This window comes from Typopeltis vanoorti, chromosome 2, assembly GCF_054136105.1.
Source record: "Typopeltis vanoorti isolate ZY-2024b chromosome 2, IOZ_Tvanoo_1.0, whole genome shotgun sequence".
Classification (NCBI taxonomy): domain Eukaryota; kingdom Metazoa; phylum Arthropoda; class Arachnida; order Uropygi; family Thelyphonidae; genus Typopeltis; species Typopeltis vanoorti.
In genome coordinates this window covers 21536621-21561491 of record NC_143550.1, presented here as the reverse complement: position 1 = coordinate 21561491, position 24871 = coordinate 21536621, and the positions used below count along the sequence as shown (strand labels likewise).

At 36.2% G+C, this 24871-nt stretch overlaps 1 protein-coding gene across 3 annotated transcripts in view; it reads left to right on the top strand.

The window, feature by feature from the left end:
- The window catches only part of LOC150108868 (ubiquitin-protein ligase E3B), a 552093-nt gene that overhangs the window by 27724 nt on the left and 499498 nt on the right, over positions 1-24871 (top strand). For all 3 annotated transcript variants that reach the window (XM_090410488.1, XM_090410470.1, XM_090410479.1), the window contains exon 2: positions 1592-1714. In XM_090410488.1, the coding sequence (XP_090266614.1) occupies positions 1601-1714 (114 nt within the window). In that variant the 5' untranslated portion in view covers positions 1592-1600. The remainder of the gene's footprint in view (positions 1-1591; positions 1715-24871) is intronic.

Here is a 24871-nt window from a genome sequence, read left to right as displayed (position 1 = left end):
GAGAGAGAACAGTGACTGAGACTATATCAGAACTCTGGAATGCTGGTTATGGGAGGGGGGGAGAAGAATGGAGAACACTTTACAACTTCTCTGATTGGCTGAGTGGTTAGCGTATCTGCTCTCCAGCCAAGAGGCTGTGGATTCGAATCTTGCTAAGGGCATGGATGTTTGTGATTATCCTACTAACCAGTTACCATATATACTGCTGTGACTTATGTCCTGGTTGATGCATTATGACCTTTGATGTCGTTGCACCATATTAAAAAAAAAAAAACAAACCTTTTTTGTATTTCCATCAGACATTGCAGACCTTTTCAAATTTATTATGAACCCAGTATATTTCAGCTGGAATGGAAAACCTTACAGGCAGATTGTAGGAACAATGCTGGGCTCCCAACTTTGGCAAACTTTATTTAGAATATCTGAAAGAAAAAATTTCCAGCATAAATTCAAATCTCTCTTGTATTCCATTATATAGATGTGATATTTTTGCAATTTTGAAGTCACCTTAAGAATTGGATGTCTTCTTACAAAAAATAACCTACACTCTAGAATCACATTCACTATAGAAATAGAATCAAACAAAACTTTATTCTTTTATATCTTCTTAAAAAGAACTCCTTTACCAGAAACTTTCTCCAGCTTTTAGATTCAAGAAACATCAGCATATTGCCTCTCACAGAAACATGGTATTTTTAAACACTATCAGAAGTCTACATAGCCTGTTCCCTATCTTTGACCTCATCTGGGAGTCTCTTCAACTAGCAGTTTCTACTATCATAAACCTCCTTTCTCAATGATTACAACTCAAAAATCAGTGAAACAAACAAACAAAAAAAAATTATCAGCCAATTTTTCTCTTCTTCCACAAGAAGAGAACTCCTATAGGTTGTTTATCTCATATATTATAAATGGCACCTCTGAACATGTTGCTTGTATCCTAAAGAAATTTCATCTTGTAGCTGCATTCAAGTATCACCCAAATGAGCTCTTTGCTAACTTATCCAAAAGATAAAGCACAACCGTTATTATTATCTAAAGTATATCAGATTTCTTGTAATTGCAATTTGTCTTACTTTGGACATACTTGTTTATACATTGCAAAATGCATTTCAGAACACATCTTATATTGAACTTTACACCATAAATCTGGCTTTGCTGAACACAGAATACTAGCCATGCAGTATTGTTCTCAGGAATGAAGCTAAATTATTACACAGAAGCAACCAGAAATTTGCACGTTATCAAAGACAGTACTGAGGTCTTTCCTTACTATCCAAACCCCCATCTCATCGATGGCTTGTGACCAAAATTTGATTGTTATCAATTTTTTTTTCTCTTATCAGCTGAACTTTGCTATCCACATACCTTCACTCTCCTTATAGAGAGCGTCCTACAGAGTTCACCAAGTTGGTGACATCTGTAGGACAGGATGCTGTCAGTCCATGTGAAATATTAACAAATAAGTTAAGTAGCAGAAACTCAGGACACTGCCACATCAACCAATCTACCATCCATCTCCATCATTCTTATCTTGTACACTAACTTTGTTACAGAACATAAAATGTATAAAATATTTTTACTTTTTCAGCCTATAGATATGTTCTGCCGAGCAAATGTCAGTAACAAAGACCAGTTTCTTGAGCAGGCCAAGGCTGCACGGTTAGAAAGAGCTCAAGAGAGGAGAAGAGATCAAGCTGCCATTCGTTTGCAGGTAAAAACTTGTTTGAATATTAGGGTTCATATTCTGGTGTTACATTTACATATGCAGAAGGGTCCTGGAATAATTATATATCCTACAAATAATATGCATATACAGAGTTGAAATTAAGAAATGGAACATCACTATTCTTTAAATGTACTTGTGGCATAACTATAAAACAATAAAATTGCATGATAACGACAGTAATAAACTTTAATGAAAGTACAAATATTTCAGACTGAAAATAACAGTATGTACTTTCATTAAAGTTTATTCCTGTGTTTATTGTGTAATTTTGTTTTTTTATAAAAACTTAAATTATCCAACCCTGACAGTTTGTGGGTCCTCCTTCAGTTCTAATCAGACTTTTCCAAGCACACTCTCCAGCAATAGCTTATCATTCTTCTTCTTTCAACAAGACCTAAGTTGGTGTATATTGTTGTTGGACACACTGTTTGGCACACACCCAATTTTCCATTTCATCCCAGAAATTTTCTTTTTGGTTCAAATTGGGACCCTATTCAGGCAATTCAATTTTATCCGTATTCACTTCAGACCATATCACTATTGCACCTGCGGTAGTGATGCAGTTTTGTTGAACGAGATGTAAGTCTGTTTTACAAAACTGTCACAAATGCACTGTTAGATAATGCATTTTACATTATCCAGCATTGCATTGTAACAAAACCACAGTTCTGAGACTAAGTTATGGAATTTCTGTTATCTATAGATTAGCCCACACATATGGACTTGCTATGCTTGTGATGTTCTTTACACCAGGGCACTCTGTGCTGTTGATTGCTGTAGTTGATGAGAGTATTTAGGCTTAGGTGCTAGTTTACAATAATGTTGCACTTTAATGGAATAATTTACAACACAAAGAGAAATCAAAAGACACAAAGACCATATGTGTTCTTTGAACTCAAGATTGATTCTTTTCACATTGGGCTGCCAAGATTTCCATGCCACCTTTCTGGATACTCTTTGGATGCCTTAGCTTCTGGAGGTTTTGTTGGCAGTTTCACATTTCCACTGGCTGATGATGCCTACAGTTTGTTTAGGGTGATGATCTTTCACTGTTATGATTGATAGCAACAAATATGACATCTAATGATAACACCTCAACTGCTTAAACATCTGATGTTCACCCACTATTCTTTCTGCCGTATAGCAACACTCCACTAAATATTCTATCCTGCACCTCCACCTCAGACCATATGCTCTCAAGATCATTTGCTATTCTCCCCCAAATTTTGCACTCTGGGAGAACACAACTCAACACTTATCATAAATATTCAACGACTGCATTTACCCTTCCTATTCTTCCAAAAAAATGTTATACCCTGCTACTTCTATTCCTGTCAGTATATCAACCAACCATGTTTCACTAATTCCAATAATCTTTGGACAGGCTGAGGCTATTGGTGCCACCAGTTCATCTCCTTTATTCTGGATATATCTGGCATTAGTATAAAGAAAAAGCAATGCATTGTCAGTGTTTCTATGTATTGCTCCACACTCCACTGGATTCTACATTACATGTCCCACCCCCCCTTCTCTCATGTGACTTTTCACAAGAGACCACCCGTGTTACTATCCACCTGATAATTTTAATTTCCCTGCACTGGCACACTCGCTTATTTGGAGAACAATATTCTCTCCAGTTGGCATGCTTTTGAATGAGGATAAACATAGCCATCTCTCGCATAAAGTTCATCAAATACCTGATATGTACCTTTAAGGGGTGTACGGGATATGATAGTACTGCATGAAAAACTTGCACCATTAACTTCCTGTCTACAATTTTACTCTAAATCAATCTGTTACTTGTCAAGACCTCAACATTATCAGATCTTATATTTCTATCTTCTAAGACACTTTTTACTGTATCAATCCACCTATATCTTGGTCTTCCTCTGGGTCTTTTTCCTGCCAGCCTGCAAAGAACACTTGTTTTGCTAATCTTTCCTCTCCCATTCTATTTAAGTATATACCACTTGAGATTAGCTCTGCTAACACATTCCTGGATGCTAACAATATTAAGTTCTTTCCTAATATCATCGTTTTTAATATGACATTGCCACTGATTCCATCTGTTCACCTCCTCTAATCTTTCTCAGGACTCATATCTAACCCAGCTCTCAGATCCATAAGTTAAAATTGGTTTGAACACTGTCTTATATACAGCTAATTTAGTGTTTTGACTAATTTCTCTCTTATTCCATATAAATTTATTCAGTTGACTTCCTACCATACCAGCTTTGTTGTTTCTGTTGTCTATTTCCATATTTGATTTATCATCTTCACTAAAAATTGTGCTTAAGTAGCATAGCTAAAATGTTTTACTTGTTTTATAGATTCTCCATTCAAAATGCAGTTGATATTTTCTATGTTTCTGCTTATTTTCATTGGCTTTGTCTTGTTATTGCTGGCCTTCTTACCAAATTTATTACAAGAGTTATTCAATTTAGTCGGGGAATCTTCCAGACTTATAGCAGATTTATTTAGAATTATAACATCATCTGCATAAAGTAAAGAGCTGAGATTATTAAACATGATATCCAATTTTGATATCAAGTTTAATACCACTTTTCTTCATAATGTGATCCATATAGATAACAAATAACAGAGGGGATAATGTACATCCTTGTCTAACACCAGATTTAACAAAACTATTTTCCTTCAATTCTAACTGCTGACTTACAACTCAAATAAAGACTAAGTATTGCTTGATATAATGCTCCATTGACACCATACAACTGTAGCACTTTGAACAACTCTCTTGGCACCCTGTCATATGCCTTTTCCAGATCTAGAGAGAGAGAGATCATACAGTTCTTTTCTGTCCTCAAATGTACTCCAGTCATCCACATAATCCATTACCCTTTTTTGAAACATTCTGGCTATCATAGCATTCATTATTGATGCTCAACTCCTCAGCTCTTCATTATCATACCTGGGTGACACGCTCACTATCTTCCCTCTCTGTTTTCTGCCATACAACCTGAAAAATGAACCTCTGATCTCTCTCTCACTACCCAATTTACTCTGCCTTTCAAGTCATTTGTACTTGCCATCACAATTATCTCATCTACTCTTTCACTTCGCTAAATTGCCATAGTTGTGTGAAACTCAATGTAGCTTGAAAGTACCAAAACGCTTTACATCAATTTTTACAGAGGTCAAATCTTATGAGAATGTTACAAAAATAACCTTGTTTGTCTCTATATGTTTTATGCTAAATATTATTGTAAATAATCCTATGGCAATTGACTGTACTTACATTTTTTAACAAAAATGTTTAGAGTGTCAAAAAAACAAAGGCACTGCTTTGCCACCGGAACTTTGTATAATAACTCTATGTAAGGGCATAAGAAAGTTATTTACGTTTTAAGTGTATGAGAAAGTTGCTTACTAGCTCTGCGCATAAACACCTTCAAAGTCAGTGTCTAAGAGATCAGCAAGTTTCAGACAAGTTTCCGTTGCCCGATAAGATAGGATTAAAAGAGTGCATGGAGGAGAAGAAAGAACAGGTTGGTCTTGACTGAAGATCAAGGAGTTGTGCCGAATTCTTCGGGGGTTACAACCCTTCGTGCAAGGTCCCGGAGAAAATGAAATAAAAAGGGACTGAGCCGAACATCGGGGTCTTTGTGGTCGGCAGTCAGGGGCAGCAGTATGCAATAGAATAAGTAAGAAAGGTTATGTAAGCAAAAGCGCACTGCTAATTAGAATAAAGATATTACAATAACACATTAGACATTATTCGTTACACGCAGTAACCAAACAGGCTTATAAATAGCAATAAACAGCCTTCGTTACAGTTGCACTGTCAATCATTCCTCCAATAAATACTCTTCTGGCATTCTAATTTGCACCACACAGATCATCGAATCTCCATACATCACACCTCTTACCACTCTGTTCCTTCCTTGTTCACATCCATCACTCACTCTTTACTCTGATACTTGCTCTCCCACTTACCTGTCATCTCTCCAGCTCTGGCTCTTTCATGTTTCACCTTCATCTCATTCTTTTGCTCCTACTCTCATTGCTTTGCATTCTTTTATTAAAAGAATGAATTCCATTCTTTTAATGTCTTCTTTTATGCTTCTTAACTCATTCCTCTTATGTTTCACTTCTTTCAGCACATCTTTCTCTCTCCCCAAGAAACCTACTTTCACTCAACATTTAATAATTTAGATTAGTAGTTGATAATTTTATGTTTGAGCACTTGTAGAACTAACTCATAGTTCTATTTAACTATTTTTTACAAGTAGCCCTTTTAAATTTTAGGCAGTCTGAAGTTTTAGATGTCTTTTTCCATGAAAAATGCAGAGTTGAATCAAAGAATCTTTATCCTAAGATAATGTCCAAAATTTTATTTAATTTTTTCACAGGATTTAGTAGGATGATTAAGAAGTACTTTGTATATGGTTTATCATGTAATAAGAGGAGGCACTGTCTTGTGATATTCATCATCCAATTCCTGATATATACCTTCAAGGGGTGTACATATAGTACTATCATACAGAATATGATAGTACTATATGAAAAATTTACATCATTACTAACTTCCTATCTACTATTTCCCTCCAAATCAGTCTGTTAAATGTCAAGACTCCAATATTATCAGGTCTTATATTTCTGTCTTCTAAGGCACTTTTTACGGTATCAATCCACCTATATCTTGGTCTTCCTCTGGGTCTTTTTTCATGCCAAACTGGCAGAGAACACTTGTTTTGCTAATCTTTCCTTTCCCATTCTGCTTAAGTGACCATACCACCTGAGATTAGCTCTGCTAATGCATTCCTGGATGCTGACAATATCAAGTTCTTTCCTGATATCCTTGTTTTTAATATGATATTGCCATTGATGCCATCTGTTCATACTCCTAATCTTTCTCAGGACGCTCATATCTGTGGTCTCTAGTCTTTGGTCAAGTGTTTTATTTCTGACCCAGCTATCAGATTGGTAGAGCCTCTGCTACTAATGGCTTAAGCAAGTTTGAGCGCAGTTAGTAGTTGGACGGGATCAATCGTTCGATGCTGTTGGCACACTCTCCCTCGATGAGTCTTTGGACTCCCTGGAGGTGTCACATAATAATAATAATAAGTTAAAATTGGTTTAAACACTGTCTTGTATACAGCCAATTTAGTGTTTTGGCTAAATTCTCTCTTATTCCATATAAATTTATTCAGTTGACTTCCTACCATACCAGCTTTGTTGATTCTGTTGTCTATTTCCATATTTATTTTACCATCTTCACTATAAATCGTGCCTAAGTAGCTGAAATGTTTTACTTGTTCTATAGGTTCTCCATTCATAATGCAGTTGATATTTTCAATGCTCCTGCCTGTTTTCATTGTCTTTATCTTGTTATTGCTGACCTTCATAATACCATATCTGTTACAACAGTTATTCAATTTAGTCAAAGAATCTTGCAGACTTATAATGGATTTATTTAGAAGTATAACATCATCCACATAAAGCAAAGAGGTGAGATTTACACCTCCAATTTTGATATCAGGTTTAATACCACTTTAAAGTGATCCATATAAATAATGAATAAGAGAAGGGATAATGTACATCCTTGTCTGATACCAGATACCATCTTCCTGTACTTACAGGAAGTTCCTGTACTTCCTGTTCCAGCTGGCATGAAATTCTGTCATGTTATACCATCATTTGAAATTTTGGTTTAAGCCAATAAGAATACAGTTTAGTCTGCTAAATCCCAAATATTATGGCTACTCCTTCTTTTCCTTGAAAATTTTCTTTTGCAAATTGCCAGCCCATCCTCATCTGTTCAGTATTCAGGTAGATACGTAACAGGGTCCACCATGAAAAGACAAGGATTGGACATAAGGTCAGAAGCCCTGGTCAGTTCTCCGCATTCCTTTTGAAGGTTATGTCGAGGTCTCCTCTCAGTTATATAGCTTTGACCCTTAAGCAACCCTTGTGATATTCAAATGAATTAATGATCACTTTATCCATATGAAGCTACTCTTCTACAAATAACTATCATACATCTCCTAAACACTGACAAAGCACTCGTAATCATATCTGGCAACCCGTTTTACCCCTTTAACCAGCCTCCAAGCAAAAAAAAAAAAAATAATAAATCTAGTGTCCTAACATCCCTGCTAACCTACTCTTAGTGCAAACTTTGATCTTGTGATGCAGAGGATACTGGAAATATTGATTACCCACTCATTCACCAACTTTATAGTAAAAAAAAAAAAATCTAGTCATATCTTTGCTAACCCACTCTTGCACAGTTTCCATGGATGATCCCTAATTCTCTCCCTTCTGTCCATGTACTGAAAAAAAAAAGTCTTTAATAACTTATGCTTCTCTCATGTCTCTTTTCTGCCTATGAACTAATTTTTGAAACTTACAAACTTTCAATCTATTTTCATAGGGAGCATTCCATAGTCCTACCACAATCTTTGTCACTTGCCTCTGGATCTTCACTTCATCTCCTGGAATCCAGGTCACCAGATCTGCCTGCAGTAAGGAGAACAATAACTTTCCTATTCTTGGTTGTCACTGTACTTCAACCATCTTAACTTCAATTCCTTATCCACAGTCACCCCCAAGTTCCTGACCTTATCAATTTTCTGCAGTATGTTATGCTATTAATAACATAAATATTATTATTACGTTACACCTCCAGGGAGTCCAAGGACTCATCTTGGGAGGGCACTCTACTTCGCTAAATACATCTCACCCTCTCCAAGCCTACTACGACACTACTACCGTCAACGGCATCTGCCACCCATCAACAACAATATTTTTTTTGTCTGTAAATTGCATGTGTTCTGAAGGCCAATTTGTCTGTATGCGGGATGAAAACCCCGTATATGGAAGAAAACCATGTTATGTTATTAAATATTTTCTTTGAGGGATAGGAAGTGTTTTTCATAGAAATAATTTATATTTGACAATTAATTACTTTCTTGTTTTTCTTTATCCAAGCATAAGCAATTGTTTACATTTAAAGTTTTTTTATGACTTTGCTGTTTATATATATTAAAGCTCTTGACTGCTTTACATTAGATTCCTTTAATATGAGGTTACTTTTTTATTCATACAGGTTGATAGACAGTTATTTTGACAGTGTTTTGGGATTATGACTTGATTCTGTAATGTACTTTGAGCATGTCGCAAAATTATTTCATGTTACTCCTCTGTAAAGAGAACTTCATCTTGTAGGCATTTTGTTTGCAACATTATTATAATAATTTTCATGAGTTTAAACATAGAATCCATTAGATATAACTGATTTTTAATATTTCCCAAGTATAACATTAAGGTGAGCTGATTAAGGAACAGCCATATCTTATGTTCATTGTTGTGGCCTTTGTTCAGCAGAACTTGCATCAGTATGCCTCCCATTTCTGCCAGATGGACTCGAGCAACAGCTACTCAACATCCCTTTACAGTCAAACTTCATACTCGTGGAACCTTCTATTCCAGTCATCTTTCATTTCATCCACCTCATTTCAATATAATCTCCAACAGTTCAAGAGGGATACCAGCAGATTACTCCACTCCTGATCCTACCCACACATAGAATTTGTTTATTATAGGTTCTTCTGTGTGTGTGTGTGTGTGTGTGTGTGTGTGTGTGTGTGTGTGTGTGAGAGAGATTGTGCTAGAAATGTGAAGCAGCCTCTGAAAATTATATTAAACGATACATGTTATAAGTTAAATTGACAGTTGTGTAAATTCAGAATTTGTAATAATCAATACATTTTTTTAACATAAATCCTATCAATGTAAGATTATCCAACAGTACTGTGAGTGAATTAAAGATGAGATGATATCAGTGGTAAAATATTGTAATGAACTAATTCTTTGAAATACACTTTTATTAATACAGACCAGTATTTTACAAATAAACATTTATTAAAACCTACCAGTTTCGCCAGCAAACTGTCTGGCTTTTTCAAGGTATTACGGAGATATGAAAGTAAATGCAAATTAAAAGGAACATAAAAAACGTTGTAAACCAAACCAGTATAAAGTAAACCAAACCAGTAAATAAATATGAATAATAAATGTTTATTTGTAAAATAATGGTCTGTATTAATAAAAGTGTATTTCTATCTATAAAAACGACCAAAAATGTATACCTTGAACTAATTCTTTATTTTCTTAGTGCACGTTTACCTTTTAAATTTTTTGTAATAAGGTTAGATAGTATGAAAGCTTACTTGAGAAACTAAATATGGAAATTATTTTTTCTGCTAACTTCACGATTTCAATAAGACATTCATAAACATCCATGTTCAATTATTAATTAAATGTTTTAATTTTTCAATAGTTCTTTCATACATAGTCTTCTGGATGATGATATCTATGCAAACTCTCATTATCCATCTAACCAGAAACCCATATCCATTAAGACCATGTTGTTTTTGCTCAAATTAGCTCAAATGAAATTCTTCATCTAAATGGATTCCTAGCAATCATCATATCTGTGGATAGTTAATGGATTTATAAAGATCTACATATCTTTGCTTATCCCTATTACTCAATTTCCAGATGTGAACCTTTGTTTTCTCTCTCTACTTCTTATCACGTGCTCCCTTAGTAACTTATATTCCACTAATGCATTTTTTTTTTCTTTCTATAAACAAAATTTAGCAAATGATAGAATTCTTTATTCTATCTGCATATCAAGTTTTGCACATTTCTATTACCAGGTCACCATTAATAAAAAAAAAAAATAAATAAAAATAAAAAAAGTCATTCTCTATCATAATTACACCATATATCACAAAACTATTATATTTCAATTTGCTCTTGTTATACTGTGCAAATAGTTTGAATAGTATCTCTTACTTTTAATTTCAGAAGTTTTTACTTATCCTCAGTCTCTTATTCCACCCTTGTCATCATGTCAGATTAAACTTACATGTTTAATTAAGTTTAAGGGGATAATAAATCCCTCATTATTTTAAAACCGGATATGAAACTCGGAAATCGAAGAGTTTCATGCCGAAGAACTATCGGCAAGTCCAAGCGTAAGTCATCACCTGGGTGGTACAACACTAGGGCAACTCGTGTCAAAGGTGGAGCAAGCTCCGTCACTATCCTTAATATTTTCTCATAATGTAAAACGCAGCTCCTAGGAGATGTATTACTATTTTACATTATGAGGAGAGGTCACTACCCAGACCGGTTTCAACTTTTATTGAGGTCTCATCAGTGAGTAGGTAGACCTGGAATACCAAAGTTTAAGTGAACCGAACTTGCATATGCCCCTACTAACGAATTGCCAGCCTGGCGTACCCATATATTATTATTGCTACGATAAAGAGCCAAGAGGCTATTTTTTATTTTACATTATGTTTTACATTATGAGAAAATATTAAGGATAGTGACGGAGCTTGTTCCACCTTTGACACGAGTTGCCCTGGTGTTGACTTACGCTTGGACTCGCCGATAGTTCTTCGGCATGAAACTCTTAGATTTTGATCTCAGAGTTTCGTATCCGGCTTTAAAATAATGAGAGATTTATTATCCCCTTAAACTTAATTTACTCTGCCGGAAAAATAGCCTCTTGGCACTTTATCGTAGTAATAATAATATATGGGTACACCGGTCTGGCAATTCATTAGTAGGTGTTAGATCTTGAATGATGGTTCTATCAAGAATAGAACTGCTCCATTTAAGATTTAACAAGAACAACCATATCAAGCAAAAGCACACTTGTATTCTTGGCAAAACAGACATAATATGTAAAAATGCAGATGTTAACTTTGCTTAAGAAGGGAATTAAAATATAAAGGAAGAAATTGAATCCTAAATTAAAATGAAATTTGAGAAGGAAATAAATATTAGATCGTACTATGTTTAAAGTATTCTCTAAAATAATGGAAATCTTAAACTTTCAAAAGCACCAATATTAAACTATGGCATGTATAAAATCGTGTATTGTCGTGCGAACAAAATTACAAAGGTTGCTGTGTGACCACCAAAGATGACGTAACGAACGATGAGTAGGCATTCGTGGAAGGCGCTCAAATTTCGCATTCCCCGAAGAGAGCGATCCTCGTTCAGCGAGGAGGTGACAGCCAATTGGAAAGCGTCATAGACAAGCTTGGAGTACGGAAGAGGGTGCTATAGAAGAGTTTAAAAACGAACTCATGGTGCTGGAGACTCTCCCTTAGTTCCCTCTACATTTTGGTTTTGGTTCCTGTGGGGTTCCCCGGTCGCGTGTGCCCCCCCCCCCCCCACGTGGGTTACAGGCTCGTAGTTCCGAAGTGGGTCAGCGAATGGCTGATATCTGATAAGGCGGCATGGCAGCAGTGAGTTTATGGTTCGTAATTCCGAAGCGGGTCAGCAAACAGCTGATATCTGATAAGACGGCTGGGCGGCAGCGAGCTTATTGCTCGTAGTTCCGAGGCGGGTCAGCATGGCTGATATCCGATAAGATGGCATGGCGGCAATGTGTTTCTAGTTGCTGAGTGGCGCGAATCGAAGAAGTTGAGCACGAGATGACATTGTTTCGAGTTTTGGCCATCGGTCTGGTTCTAACCGATGAGAAGGCAGCAAAGGATTCCCTTTGAAGATAATTTGTGTTAAAAACAGCGTCGCAAAAAGTTCGTAAGCCCAGAGGAAATAAAGGAAAAAAAACAGGACGAGCATGTGACTCCACGTGGTGGCAGACCACCGTACAGAGGGACAATCCATAAAGAACAGACGGAAGGATCGAGGAATCGTCTAACAAGGTGGTAACGTACCAAATCTTCATTTTGTATTATCTATTAGCGATGAGTGTAAAAAAAAAAAAAAAAAAAAAAAAAAAAAAAAAAAAATGGACAGATTAGAAAAGAAGATAGTGAGAATTTAGAGAACAGTTTCATGAGTTAAGGTGATTGAATTGGACTGGTAGTCTATGTTCTTAGATTGTCTAAACCCTAGTTAATGAGTATGGGTCATTAGTAACACTAATTTAATTTGATATCGAGAACCATGTTTGTGATTTAGTTGAATCATGAGAGTGTATAAATAACTTGCCTGTTTGATTACCATTGCCTTGCTTTACCTGTTTTTTAGTATTGATCTTGATTAGCTTTGAATATATGTGTTAGTCATATTGATCTAGTAGTCTGAAAGCATGAGAGCATGCAACACATAGTTGAATGTGAATCGATCTTTGTTAGCAAGTTTTATTTAGAATTTGAACTAGTGTTTTATGATGAATGTGTACTTATTTAACCTAGAGATGTAAGATTAGAGTATTTTGATAATTAGAATAATCCTTATTGTTTAGCTAGTAAATTAGAATTTTGATATGACATATCTTTGATGTGTGGAAGCTTAATGTATGTAATCTTGATAATTAATAAACATGTTTTTCCTATGCAAGTCTGAGTCTGTCTGAGCATGAGATTGAAATTACCACTCGCTAAAGTTCAAACCTGTGAATAAGGGGAAATTAAAGAAAGTTTAGGCCATGACTGCAATGTTGAAGTTTCTATAGGCACTTAATACTTTAATAAGATTAAGTATTACTTAAACTCTGGGAAGGTTTCTTTGTACAAGAACTCTTCTGTACTAGGACTCTGGCTGGTGCAGCTAAAATAAATAAATTTTGTTAGAGTTCCAAATGGAGAAGCGACCCCAGAGAGATAGGTTAGAGATTTCAGGCTTAGTTGGTACGGCAAGGATTTAAGATAAAAAAAAAATTAACAAGAAAGTGATGCCACACAGAAGACAAAGGAAGAAAGGAGATATAACATAGGGTTATGTGTAAGTTCAGTTCACTTAAACCTTGGTATTCCAGGTCTACCTACTCACTGATGAGACCTCAATAAAGATCGAAACCGGTCTGGGTAGTGACCTCTCCTCATAATCTAAAACAATAGTACATCTCCTACGAGCTGTGTTTTACATTATGAGAAAATATTAAGGATAGTGACTGAGCTTGCTCCACCTTTGACATGAGTTGCCTTAGTGTTGTACCACCCAGGTGTTGACTTACGCTTGGACTCGCTGATAGTTCTTTGGCATGAAACTCTTTGATTTTGATCTCCAAGTTTCGTATCTGGCTTTAAAATAATGAGGGATTTCTTATCCCCTTAAACTTAATTTACACTGCTGGAAAAATAGCCTCTTGGCTCTTTATCGTTACATGTTTAATATTCACTTCATAAAAACACTATTTTGTCACAATCTCTGCCATACTATTTGAACTTATGATTGAAAATAAAATTGTAGAACAAATTAACTGCTTCAGATACCTTGGATGTGCTGTATCTTATACAAAAGAAGCTGATATTGATATCAAAATTTCAAACTTTCTAAAGATAACAGGAATGATTAGTAATATTTTCAGACCTAACCAAGTTAAAAAGCATACAAGAATAAGCAGCTGTAAAGTTTTGGCAACACCTTCTCTACTGTATGGAAGTGAATTATAGACCATAAAAAGTGCAGTAGAAAAAGAATAGAAACTTTCTCCTTCTGAGACAAAAAACATAAACACAGAAATACATTAAGAACTAAAAATAGACTCAGTATTTGACAAAGTGTATGAATATCAAAAGAAGTGGATTGAGCATGTTGAAAAAATGGACAGTTCACAACTACCCCAAAAAATACTTGAATACCAATTGGAATATTTTTGGGGGTAGTCTTGAACTGTGAAACATTTGGATGAAACATGTGAAATTCCAAATGTTTTACAGTTCTTAAGCTTAAGGGAGGAATATTCTGTCAAGAAGGGGGGGTGGGTATGTGGAACTTCAAGGCAGGCAATTATAATAAGATTAGAAGGAAGCTTGAAGCTGTGCCATGGCATAAAAACTTGCAAGTAAAAGATCTTAGTAAATGCAGGGGAGATGGTTTAAAAGAAAAAAGATTGTTTTAGAGGGTATACATGGAGAAAGGTGATCAGCATGGTAAGGAAGGCAAAATCAGATTACAAGAAGAAACTAGCTGAGCAGATCAAAGGAAATCCCAGAGTACTTTCATAGCATGGCAAGTAAGATAAAGAATGACTTTAATGAATGCTGATGGTGATGAGGTGACAGAAGCAAGTAAAATTGTTACTGAGTGACCACTTTGCAAGGGTATATCTTCAAAGTGAGGTTATGTGACAGACTGATGTGAGAACAGAAGTGAATGAATTGGAGATTATTAGAATATTGCATAATCTCAATGTAAATATAGCTGTGGGATTAGATGAGATATCAGCTAATATTTTATGAGAAGGTGGCTATGCCTCTGACTAGGCTATTTAAGTCTCAGCTCTGGCAGAGTTTCAAGAGAATGGAAAGAAGGCAAAATAATTTCTTAGCTTAAGGGAGGCTCTAAGACTGCAATAGAAAATTGTAGACTAAGCAGTATGTCAGGAGTGGTGGTAAAATTACTGGAAAAGCTGCCAAAAAGTGAAATTAGGAATGGTCGGTCATGCCTTAGTAATTTACTAAATTTTTATAATAGTGACAACTGAAGTGGATAAATGGAATGGCTTATACAATGATATTGCCAAAACATTTGACTGCATACCACATGGAACTCTGTTACGCAAATTAGAACAAATGGGGATGGATATGATATAGGTTATGTGGATAAGAGGGTGGCTGCTAGACAGATATCAAAAAGTGGTATACAGAGAAGCAGAACCCAGGTGAAAGCAAGTGACTAGTGACATGCTACAAGGTTCCATTTTGGGACTACTGTTTAATTTGAACATAAATGATATAGGAAATAATCGGAAAGGAAATGTTTAGCTGTTTGCTGATGATGCAAAATTAGTAAAGTAATAGGTAATCACAGCTATGTAGAGAGGTTGTAGGATGATTTAAATAGGCTGTCAGTATGGGTAAAAGTTATGCATTTTGGGATAAATCAGTTGCAAGCTGAGTACCACATTAATGAAACTGTACTCCAGGAAATAGATGAATCTAGGATTTATGGGTGGCAGTTTACAGAGTTAAGAGAACATGTTGCTAAGGTTTTTGCAGAAATTTGTTGATAGGCAAAAAAGAAGGGATATGATAGAAACATTTAAGCAACTTAACACGTTCATTGCCAAGCTGAAAAGTGGAATATCGTGTGGTGGCCAAATTTTCCATTTAGTTAGTGACGACCACGCGATAACGCGTGATCGGCCGTTTGGCGAGAACTCGCGTCGTGTGATTGGCAATGAACGTTCGTTGCCAAGCTGAAAATTGGAATTTCGTGCGGTGGCCAAATTTTTTTTATTTAGTTAGCGATGGCCATGCGATAACGCGTGATCGGCAATGAACATGTTAAAGGGTTTATAGGATTGTTGCAGGGGAAATGTTTCAGCGCTTGGCTAGAGGGGACAGAACAAATGTCATCCTTGGAAGTTGAGTAAAAGTGCAGTCAGTGGTGATGTGAGGACTAGATTTTCCACTTTTAGAGTTGTGAATGAATGGAATGGGTTGCTAGAGTCAGTTGTGAATGCTTTGTAAATGGATTCAGGGAGAGATTGGATAGATTGTATAGGTTGGATATCCCATGAGGAGTCTCTGGACTTTATGGAGGCATCCATATAATAACAATAATAGTTGACATCATATGATCATGGAAAAAGGCTAATGTTGGCATTAAGCTGAATTGTAGTTAGATAACAATATTTATAATTAGATTTTTTTTGTTTTGTTTAGTGGTTGGTTAGAATGTTTCAGATTCGTACCCATGATGGTTCATTAATTTCAAAATCAGCATGTCGTACTTATCCAAATGAAGCTCAAATATTTTTTAAAAAATTAAAATATTTATTGTAAACATATAAATATATATACGAATGCATTCAATTCTGTATATTAAATGTTTTTTTTTTTTTTAAATCTTTCTAAGGAGATCTAACTTTCATATTCAATATCAAATTATAGTTGGTAAATTAATTTCTACTATTCTTTGTCTAAATTCTTAATATATGCAAAGAATAATTAAATGGCCATTCTAGGAATTGCATAGTATGAGCCCAATAAAAATATATCTTTCATTTTGCCCCACAATAAATTCATTTCTTATATATTATTTTATTTATTTCTACTTATTCATTCAGTCTGTCTTACCTCTCAAATTTCTCAGAACAGCTATAAAAGAAGTAATCCCACTAATACATAATATACTAATATATACCCTTGACACTCAATACCAGTTAGTAGGTCTGATTCTGATAGCCAGGTCTCACTAATGCCTACAATCTGAGGTCGCAGCATATTGACTAAGGCAACAAACTCTATTCCTTTGTTTCTGATACTCCTAGCATTCGTGTACAGACATAATAATCTGTTTGTTCTTTTGTATTGTCTTGTCTGCAGTCTGCCTGACACAGTTAGATGACTTGCAGATCTCTATTATTCTCTAATGCCTTACACATGTAGACATCCGAACCGGACGAACACAAACCCTAAATCGTTCTCTCCTCATCAATATTTCCATGACAAAGCCCATTCCTGTCATTAACACAGTTATATAACACTGTCGCTCTTACACTCACATTCACACCATTCCTCCCTTTATAATTTAGTTTTCCAACTCTGTTAGTCTCATACCAGTTATTAGTTTTTCTAGACTTGATACCAAATGCATTCAGGTGTAGGCCATCCCTCTTATACAAATCCAACCTGCTCTCAAACTCATTCCACTTAATGGAACTGCTTAATTAAATGTATTTCTATTGTCTGTTCAGAATAGAAATGCATTTTCCTATTGGCCTATACCTGTAATGTATTCCTATTGTTTGAGCAGACAATAGGAATACGTTTAATTAAGCAGTTCCAAATGCACTTCCAGCAAGAATTCGAAAGCAATTTGAAAACAGAAAAGAAAAGTAAACGAAATCATAGTTATAGTAGCTACAAATGATTTAACTGGCGATAAGTTCAGTATGAGAGAGGACACGAAAGGGTTGTTGGAAGAGGTGAGAGTGAGAGAGTGAAAATCATTAGTATTTTACCTTGCTATGATAAAAATGAATGAAGAGGAAGGGCTATGATGGCAAACGATTCGATGCATAGGCTATGTAGAAGGAATGGATGTGAGAAAGAGATTTTTACAGTGACACTGTCCATCTATATAGGATAAGATAAGATTACATTTAAGAAGGAAACTGATATAGATGTAATGAATGCTTGGAATGGATTGCCAGAGGTAGTTGTAAGCTCTGACAGCAAATGATTTGAAGTAGAAGTATGGTAGATAGCATGCGCAAATGATGGTTAATGTGGCTTCCTGTGATGAGTCTTCAGACATCCTTGGAGATGTCCAGTAATAATGGTTACCAAGCAAAGTTCCCTGCTGGCATTCTACAGGAAAGTGGGATGATGGAAGGATGTTTTAAAGTGGGACAGGCATATTGTCTATCTGTGGAAGAGACCTTATTTACTCAGCACAGTAGTACTCTTGCATGATTTTTATTTATTTCAGTGGAAACATCTGCCATGTTGAATATTGATGGAATGACTGATCCTTACTTTCTGATATTGATAATGAGTAGATCTTAGTTGGAACTAAGTTCAGCATTTGTTGACAAAAAAAAAAAAAAAGTCCCAACACCGGTGGTTGGCATTTACTTACATGATCTTAATCTGACTAAAAATTATTCTTACTAAATTGTATAAATTTGGACACTACCTCCTGTATATGATTGGTATATGATTATTTGATATGATGTGATTAGTCCCCAAATAGGAGATAGGTACCAAAGAAATGTTACCTGAGTAAGATGTTTGCAGTATGAGATAAAGGCTCCTTATATAATCTGGACAATGTTTAAAGAATATTTAAGAACAGAAAATAAGATGCTTCCTTGCTTACGTTGAAAATGATGGTATTATTAAGACAGACTTCCAGGGAGCCAGAGACTCGTTGAGGGAGGCTACATACTACACACACCAGCTATCATACTTATTCTTGAATTCATTCACGTTGCTTGCACTCACAACATCCAATGGCAATCCATTCCAATCATGCACCACCGTCTGAGAGAAAAATGTAGCCCTTACTCCCTTCTTGGCAGCATTTATTCTCAGCTTCCAAGGATGCCCTCTTGTCCTTTTCCCACCCTCCATAAATTGAAAAATTCCATCAAATGAAATCCTGTATGACCCTTTCAGAAGTTTGTAAGTCTCAATCATATCACCCCTCTTTCTCCTGTTTGCTAGTGTCTGCAGTCTACAAATTCTCAGTCTGTCTTCATAATCACTATTCCACAATCCTGAATTTTTAACACACTCCTTTGTACTCTCTCTAATATATCAGAATCACAATAGAGACCAGACCTGCTCACAATAGTCCAAGTGAGATCTTATCAAGGCCTTATAAAGAGGCAAAATAACATCCTTATCTTTAGATGTGAATGTTCGTTTCAGCATTGGTATTATCTTTTGAGTTGTATTTGCAATCTTTGCCCCATGGCCCTGAACTTCTACTGAACTTCTACTGTGCTGCTAAAACTCCAAGATCCCTAGCCTCATCAGTTTCTTCTAGCATTATGCCACCAATATAATACAATATTGGATATCTAATCATGCCAAATTGAATGACTTTACCTTTACTGACATTGAACTGACACCCATTTTCCTGTGCCTATAATTCCAGCCTATTCAAATCATTCTGCAAGTATCAGCAGCATTCCTGATTACCTTACCTATCTTTGCATCATCAGCAAATAGCTGAATGCTGCTTGTCAAATCCTTTTCCAATGTCATTAATGTACAGATTGAATAACAGTGGACCAGCGCTACACCACTTGTTACCTTAAATCTTGCCGACTCCTCCCCCCCCCATATACCACTCTTTTGATATCTGTCAGTCAACCATCCTCTTATTCATGCTAATATTCTATAACCCAAGCCCATTTTCTTCAATTTATGCAAAAGCCTACCATGCTGTATTCTGTCAAAAGCCTTAGCAAAATCCAAAAGTATCATGGTGTATCCATGCTCCTTGTCTAGTTCAATGGCAACATTGTTATAGAATGTGAGAAAGTTGCTAAAACATGACCTTCCCTTAAGTAAACCCATGTTCATTGCAAAGTAGAGATTCACTGCGAACCCATTTCTGAATGTGAGTATTAACCAATTTTACCAGAATCTTCACCACCATTGCTGAGATACTAATTGGTCAATATTGGATACATCAGTCTTTGCACCACCCTTGTGCAATGGAATTACCATACATTCCTGCAGAATATTCCCTGTTATGAGACTCATATTAAACAGCCTGGTCAAAGGAATAGCTAGTTCAGCTGAACACTCTTTTAGCACACATGCTGATATCCCATCAGTCCCTATTGCTGAATTCATATTCAGTTTATGCAACAGCTCTGATACCTCGTCCTCATACCCCTGAATTTCTTCATCCAGTGAAGAGGTAGCAGTGAGTTCAATGTCACGCACACCAGGTTGATAGCTTTTAACAAAATGGGCACTCATTAGTTGAACAACCTCTTCTGCATCTGTAGCCCTCATGCTATCTGGATTTAGAAGTTATCCTTTCATATTCATTCTTTCTTTTACTTGTAGCATATCGATAGAATTCTTGTGGGTTGTCTTTAGCACACAAAGCCAGTTTCTTTTCATACTCAGAGTTTTCTTTTTATACAATTGTGACTACTTTAACCTGCTGCTTATAACATTCATAACTGATGTCATCCTTATGCACAAGGTATTTTTTCCACATCTTCCTTTTCTTACAAATATCTCTTGTTTAATAAGATTACACATCCATTTGACTCCTATCCTATTCATTCTTCAATCTCTCGGCACACATACTTATATTGCATCATTTAAGAATTGTTTAAATGGTTCTCATGCACTGTTGATATTCTTTTCACCCAGCAACTGATTCCATTCCACTAAACTTGGTATACTCCTCAGTTCATAATTTCCTTCTTTGTAGTTCATCATGTAACCTTTTCTGAATGGAACATTCATAAACTTAGTCACTTCCCAACTGAGTACCGCATGATCACTGTCACCAATCGGAGGCAGAGTCTTTAACTGAAACTCCCTCTGACACTATAATCAAATCTAACATTCTTTGACCTTGAGTTCTTTCTGTTACATGCTGCTTGAGGAAGTTGTCCTGCAACAGGCTCAATAAATGCATTTTCATTCTTCTCACTAGATTCTACTGCTACCCAATCAATGTTTATATAATTAAAGTCTCCCATTACAATTAATTTTTTTGTGCTCGTCTTTTATATTTGGTGATGCATTTCTTCATCACTAGCAACTGATCCACCAGGTCTGTAACAACCCCACTATGTAATTGATCTTGTTAGATTCCACCTCACATCAGATGGCTTCAAACTCGCTGTCACATGAAATATTGTTAGTAGTACTACAATCGTACAACTCAACTCTAACTAGATGTAAGTCATCAGATATCATTAGCAGCATGCCCCCTCCTCTCTATCCTTGTTAAAAGTACTACTTGACACTCAGTACCAGTTAGTATGTCTAATTCTGATAGCCAGGTCTCACTAATACCTACAATCTGAGGTCACAACATATTGACTAAGGCAACAAACTCTACCCCTTTGTTTCTGATACTGCTAGCATTCATGTACAGACATAATAATCTACATGTTTGTTCTTTTGTATAGTCTTGTCTGCAGTCTGCCTGTCACAGTTGGACAACTTGCAGGTCTCTATTCTTCTCTAATACCTTATACATGTAGACATCTTAACATGTTTGATGGGTCCGAATCAGATGAACACAAAGCCAAAATTGTTATCTCCTCGTCAACATTTCCATGACAAAGCCCATTCCTGTCACTAAAACTATTATATAACATTGTTGCTCTCACACTGTCATTCACACTATTTCTCCATTTATAATTTAGTTTCCCCTTACTCTCTGTGTTAGGTCTAATACCAGCCATTAGTTTTTCTAGACTCCTGATACCAAATGCATTCAAGTATAGGCTATCCCTCTTATGCAAATCCAATCTTCCCTCAAACTCGCTCCACACATTCAAAAACTCGCATCCATTCCTTCTATACAGCCTACACATCGAATCGTTTGCCATCATAGCTCTTCTTAATTCATTTTTATCATAGTGAGGTAAACTACTGAAGATTTCTGCCTTCTCATACTGGATTTATCGCCTACAACTACGATATTGTTTACTTTTCTTTTCTGTTTTTGAATTGCTTCCTTTATATTAATTTTTGCTCCAGGACAACTGGAAGTTATAACTCGCTCATCAATAGCGTGTGTTATTATAGTCACCGTTCCAAATAACTTCTTTCTTTTTATTAACATCACTTACTGATTTCCGTTATTTTCCTGTTTAATTTTCTTTTTCTCCTTCTGTTCATTTATACATCTCTTGACTTTTTTTGCAGTTCCTGTGTAATCTCTCTGATGTGCTTCAATTTTGCTATTTTGGAGGTTAATTAATTTTCTTTAACCTACTCCATGTCACTAATAACCTCGTTAATGGGATTAACCTTCTTCTCTCTGTGGTGCTTTCTTGAGCATATGTTTCTTGCCCTTCGTTTTTTTTTTGGTGGCATTTTTCTTTTGGCTGGAAAGACATATTGAATTCCATTTTGAATATGAGATCTTTTAAGTTTTTTTATCTGAAGGACATTGTCTCATACAGAGGTCGCAGGCCATTTCCTCCTGGAAATTCTGGTTTTTTCATACCAAAAAATTGACAAACCTGCCAGAACATGTGTAATTTACAGACTGGCTTTTGTAGCTTTACTTGCTTTGGTCACAATTCTAACATCATTATTCACATCATATGCTCCGAAAGAACTGGATTAATGAGCTATATAAGAACTTTGTTTCTCTGAACATTTTAAGTAACATAGGGGTAACAATTATTATTTTTATGACTAGCTGTCATAGAAACCAGTTTAGCTTGTTTTAAAGGGTTATCAGCTTGAGTCAGAATCTAATAATTTAATGGACAAAACCAGATCAAGCAGAGGGAAACTTAATATTGTTAATGCACTCCTCATGATAAATTGCTGCAGTATACAGTTACTGAGTGAGCACTTTGCAAGAATATATCATCCAGGTGGTGACATTGCAGAAACGAATGAACCAGTAGATTATATGGGATTTGTGGTGAATGAAGTGGAGGTGAGTAGTCTATTGCAAAACCTCACTGTCAATACATCTGTGGGATTGGATGGTATACCAGCTCGTGTCGTACGAGAAGTGGCTAAAGAATTGTCAGTACCCTTGACCATTTTGTTTAATTTGAGTCTCGGGTCTGGGTTAGTGCCGAGGGGGTGGAAAGAGGGGAAAATAGTTCCACTGCATAAAGGTGGTTCCAAGACTGCTGTTGTAAATTACTGACCGATTAGCATATCAGGAATCATTGTCAAGGTCTTAGAGAAATTAGTCAAGAAAAGAATACAGGATTAGATAGATGAAAATGGGATATTGTATGGGGGACAACCTGGTTTTGTGAAGGGTAGATCATTCCTCAGTAACTTGCTCACGTTTTATAACACAGAGACGACTGAACTGGATAAGGGTAATGGGTTAACAGTGATCCTACTGGACCTTGCCAAGGCCTTTTGACAGGATACCACATGGAACCCTAATCAGTAAACTGGAGCAGATGGGGATGGATATAGGGTTGGTGATGGAGAGATACCAGAGAGTGGTTTATTTAGGAGTTGTCTAAAAGATGGCTTGTGACTAGTGGTGTGCTGCAGGGCTCTGTTTTTGAACCACTGCTTTTCAATTTGTTCAGCAATGATATAGGAAAGGATCTGAGAGGAAGTGTTCACTTGTTTGCTGATGATGCAAAGTTGGGTACAGCAATAGTGAGTGCACAGGATGTCAAAATTTTATAAGATGATTTGGATAGTTTGGAGGACTGGGCTAGGAAAAATGGATGTCAATTTAATGTGGCAAAGTGTAAGGTTATGCACTTTGGGGTGAAAATAATAGCAGCAGTATATCACATTGGTGGAACCGTACTCCAGGAGATTGAGGCCAGGGATTTGGGAGTGTTGGTGGATAGGGAATTGAAGTTTAGGGGGTACATTGCAAAAGTGGTTTAATCAGCTCATCAAATCACTTGGCTTCTGAAAAATACTCTAACATGCAGAGACAAACAAGTTGTTGTTCTTCTGTATCGAGCCTTGATAAGACCCCATCTGGACTACTGTGCCCAGTTATGGGCACCAGGGTTTCTTCGTGATGGAGAGGAAGGGGAGAGGAGCCAGAGACGAGTGACCAAGATCTGTGGAATGAACCTTATGAGAATAGGTTGAAGATTTGTGGGTTGCAGAAATTGGTCGATAGGCGGAAAAGGGGTGATATGATTGAGACATTCAAATTACTGAAGGGTTTCTATAAGATTAATCCAGAAGATATTTTTGAAAATAGGACTGGTGGTGGGAGGACTAGAGGCCATACATGGAAGCTGGGCAAGAATGTGGTTGACAAGGCTGTTAGAGCTAGGTTTTTTACTTGGAGAGTGGTGAATGAGTGGAATAAGCTGCCAGAGTCTGTTGTGGTTGCTACGACCGTGAATGAGTTCAAGGCAAGGTATGATAGATACTGTGTGAATGTTGAATAGTTGTTCTTGACATGATGTTAGGGCCTCCCTCGATGAGTCTGTCGACTCCTTGGAGTTGCCCGGAATAATAATAATAATATTGAGAAAGATATAAATGGATTCTGAATCCTGAGTTCCAACTATATCACCAGCATGTCTAGTCAGCAGTCTCTGACTAGGAAGAGTTCTAAAACTCATAAGATTTCTGATATGTATTCTTGGAGTGTGGTTGGATTTAATATCAGCTTGATTTTTATAATATTATGATAGTACTACAGGAGAACTGTACACAATTAATTCAAGTTTCCTCGAAATCAATCTCTTCTTGGTCAAGATAACAATACTCTCAGGTCTTACATTTCAGTTTTCTAAGGTGCTTCTAACTGTATCAATCCACCCAAATCTTTGTTCCTGGAGTCTTTTTCCTGCCATCCTGGCAAAAAAACATTTTTGCTAACCTTTCATCTCCCATTCTGGTTAAATGATTTAAGTGAGCATATCACCTGAGGTTTGCTCTGCTCACACACTCTTGAATGCTAACAGTATCAAGTTTCTTTACTAATATCATCATTTATAGTATGGTTTTGCAATTGATGTCATGTGTTCTCTCTTCTTCTATCTTTCTCAGAACT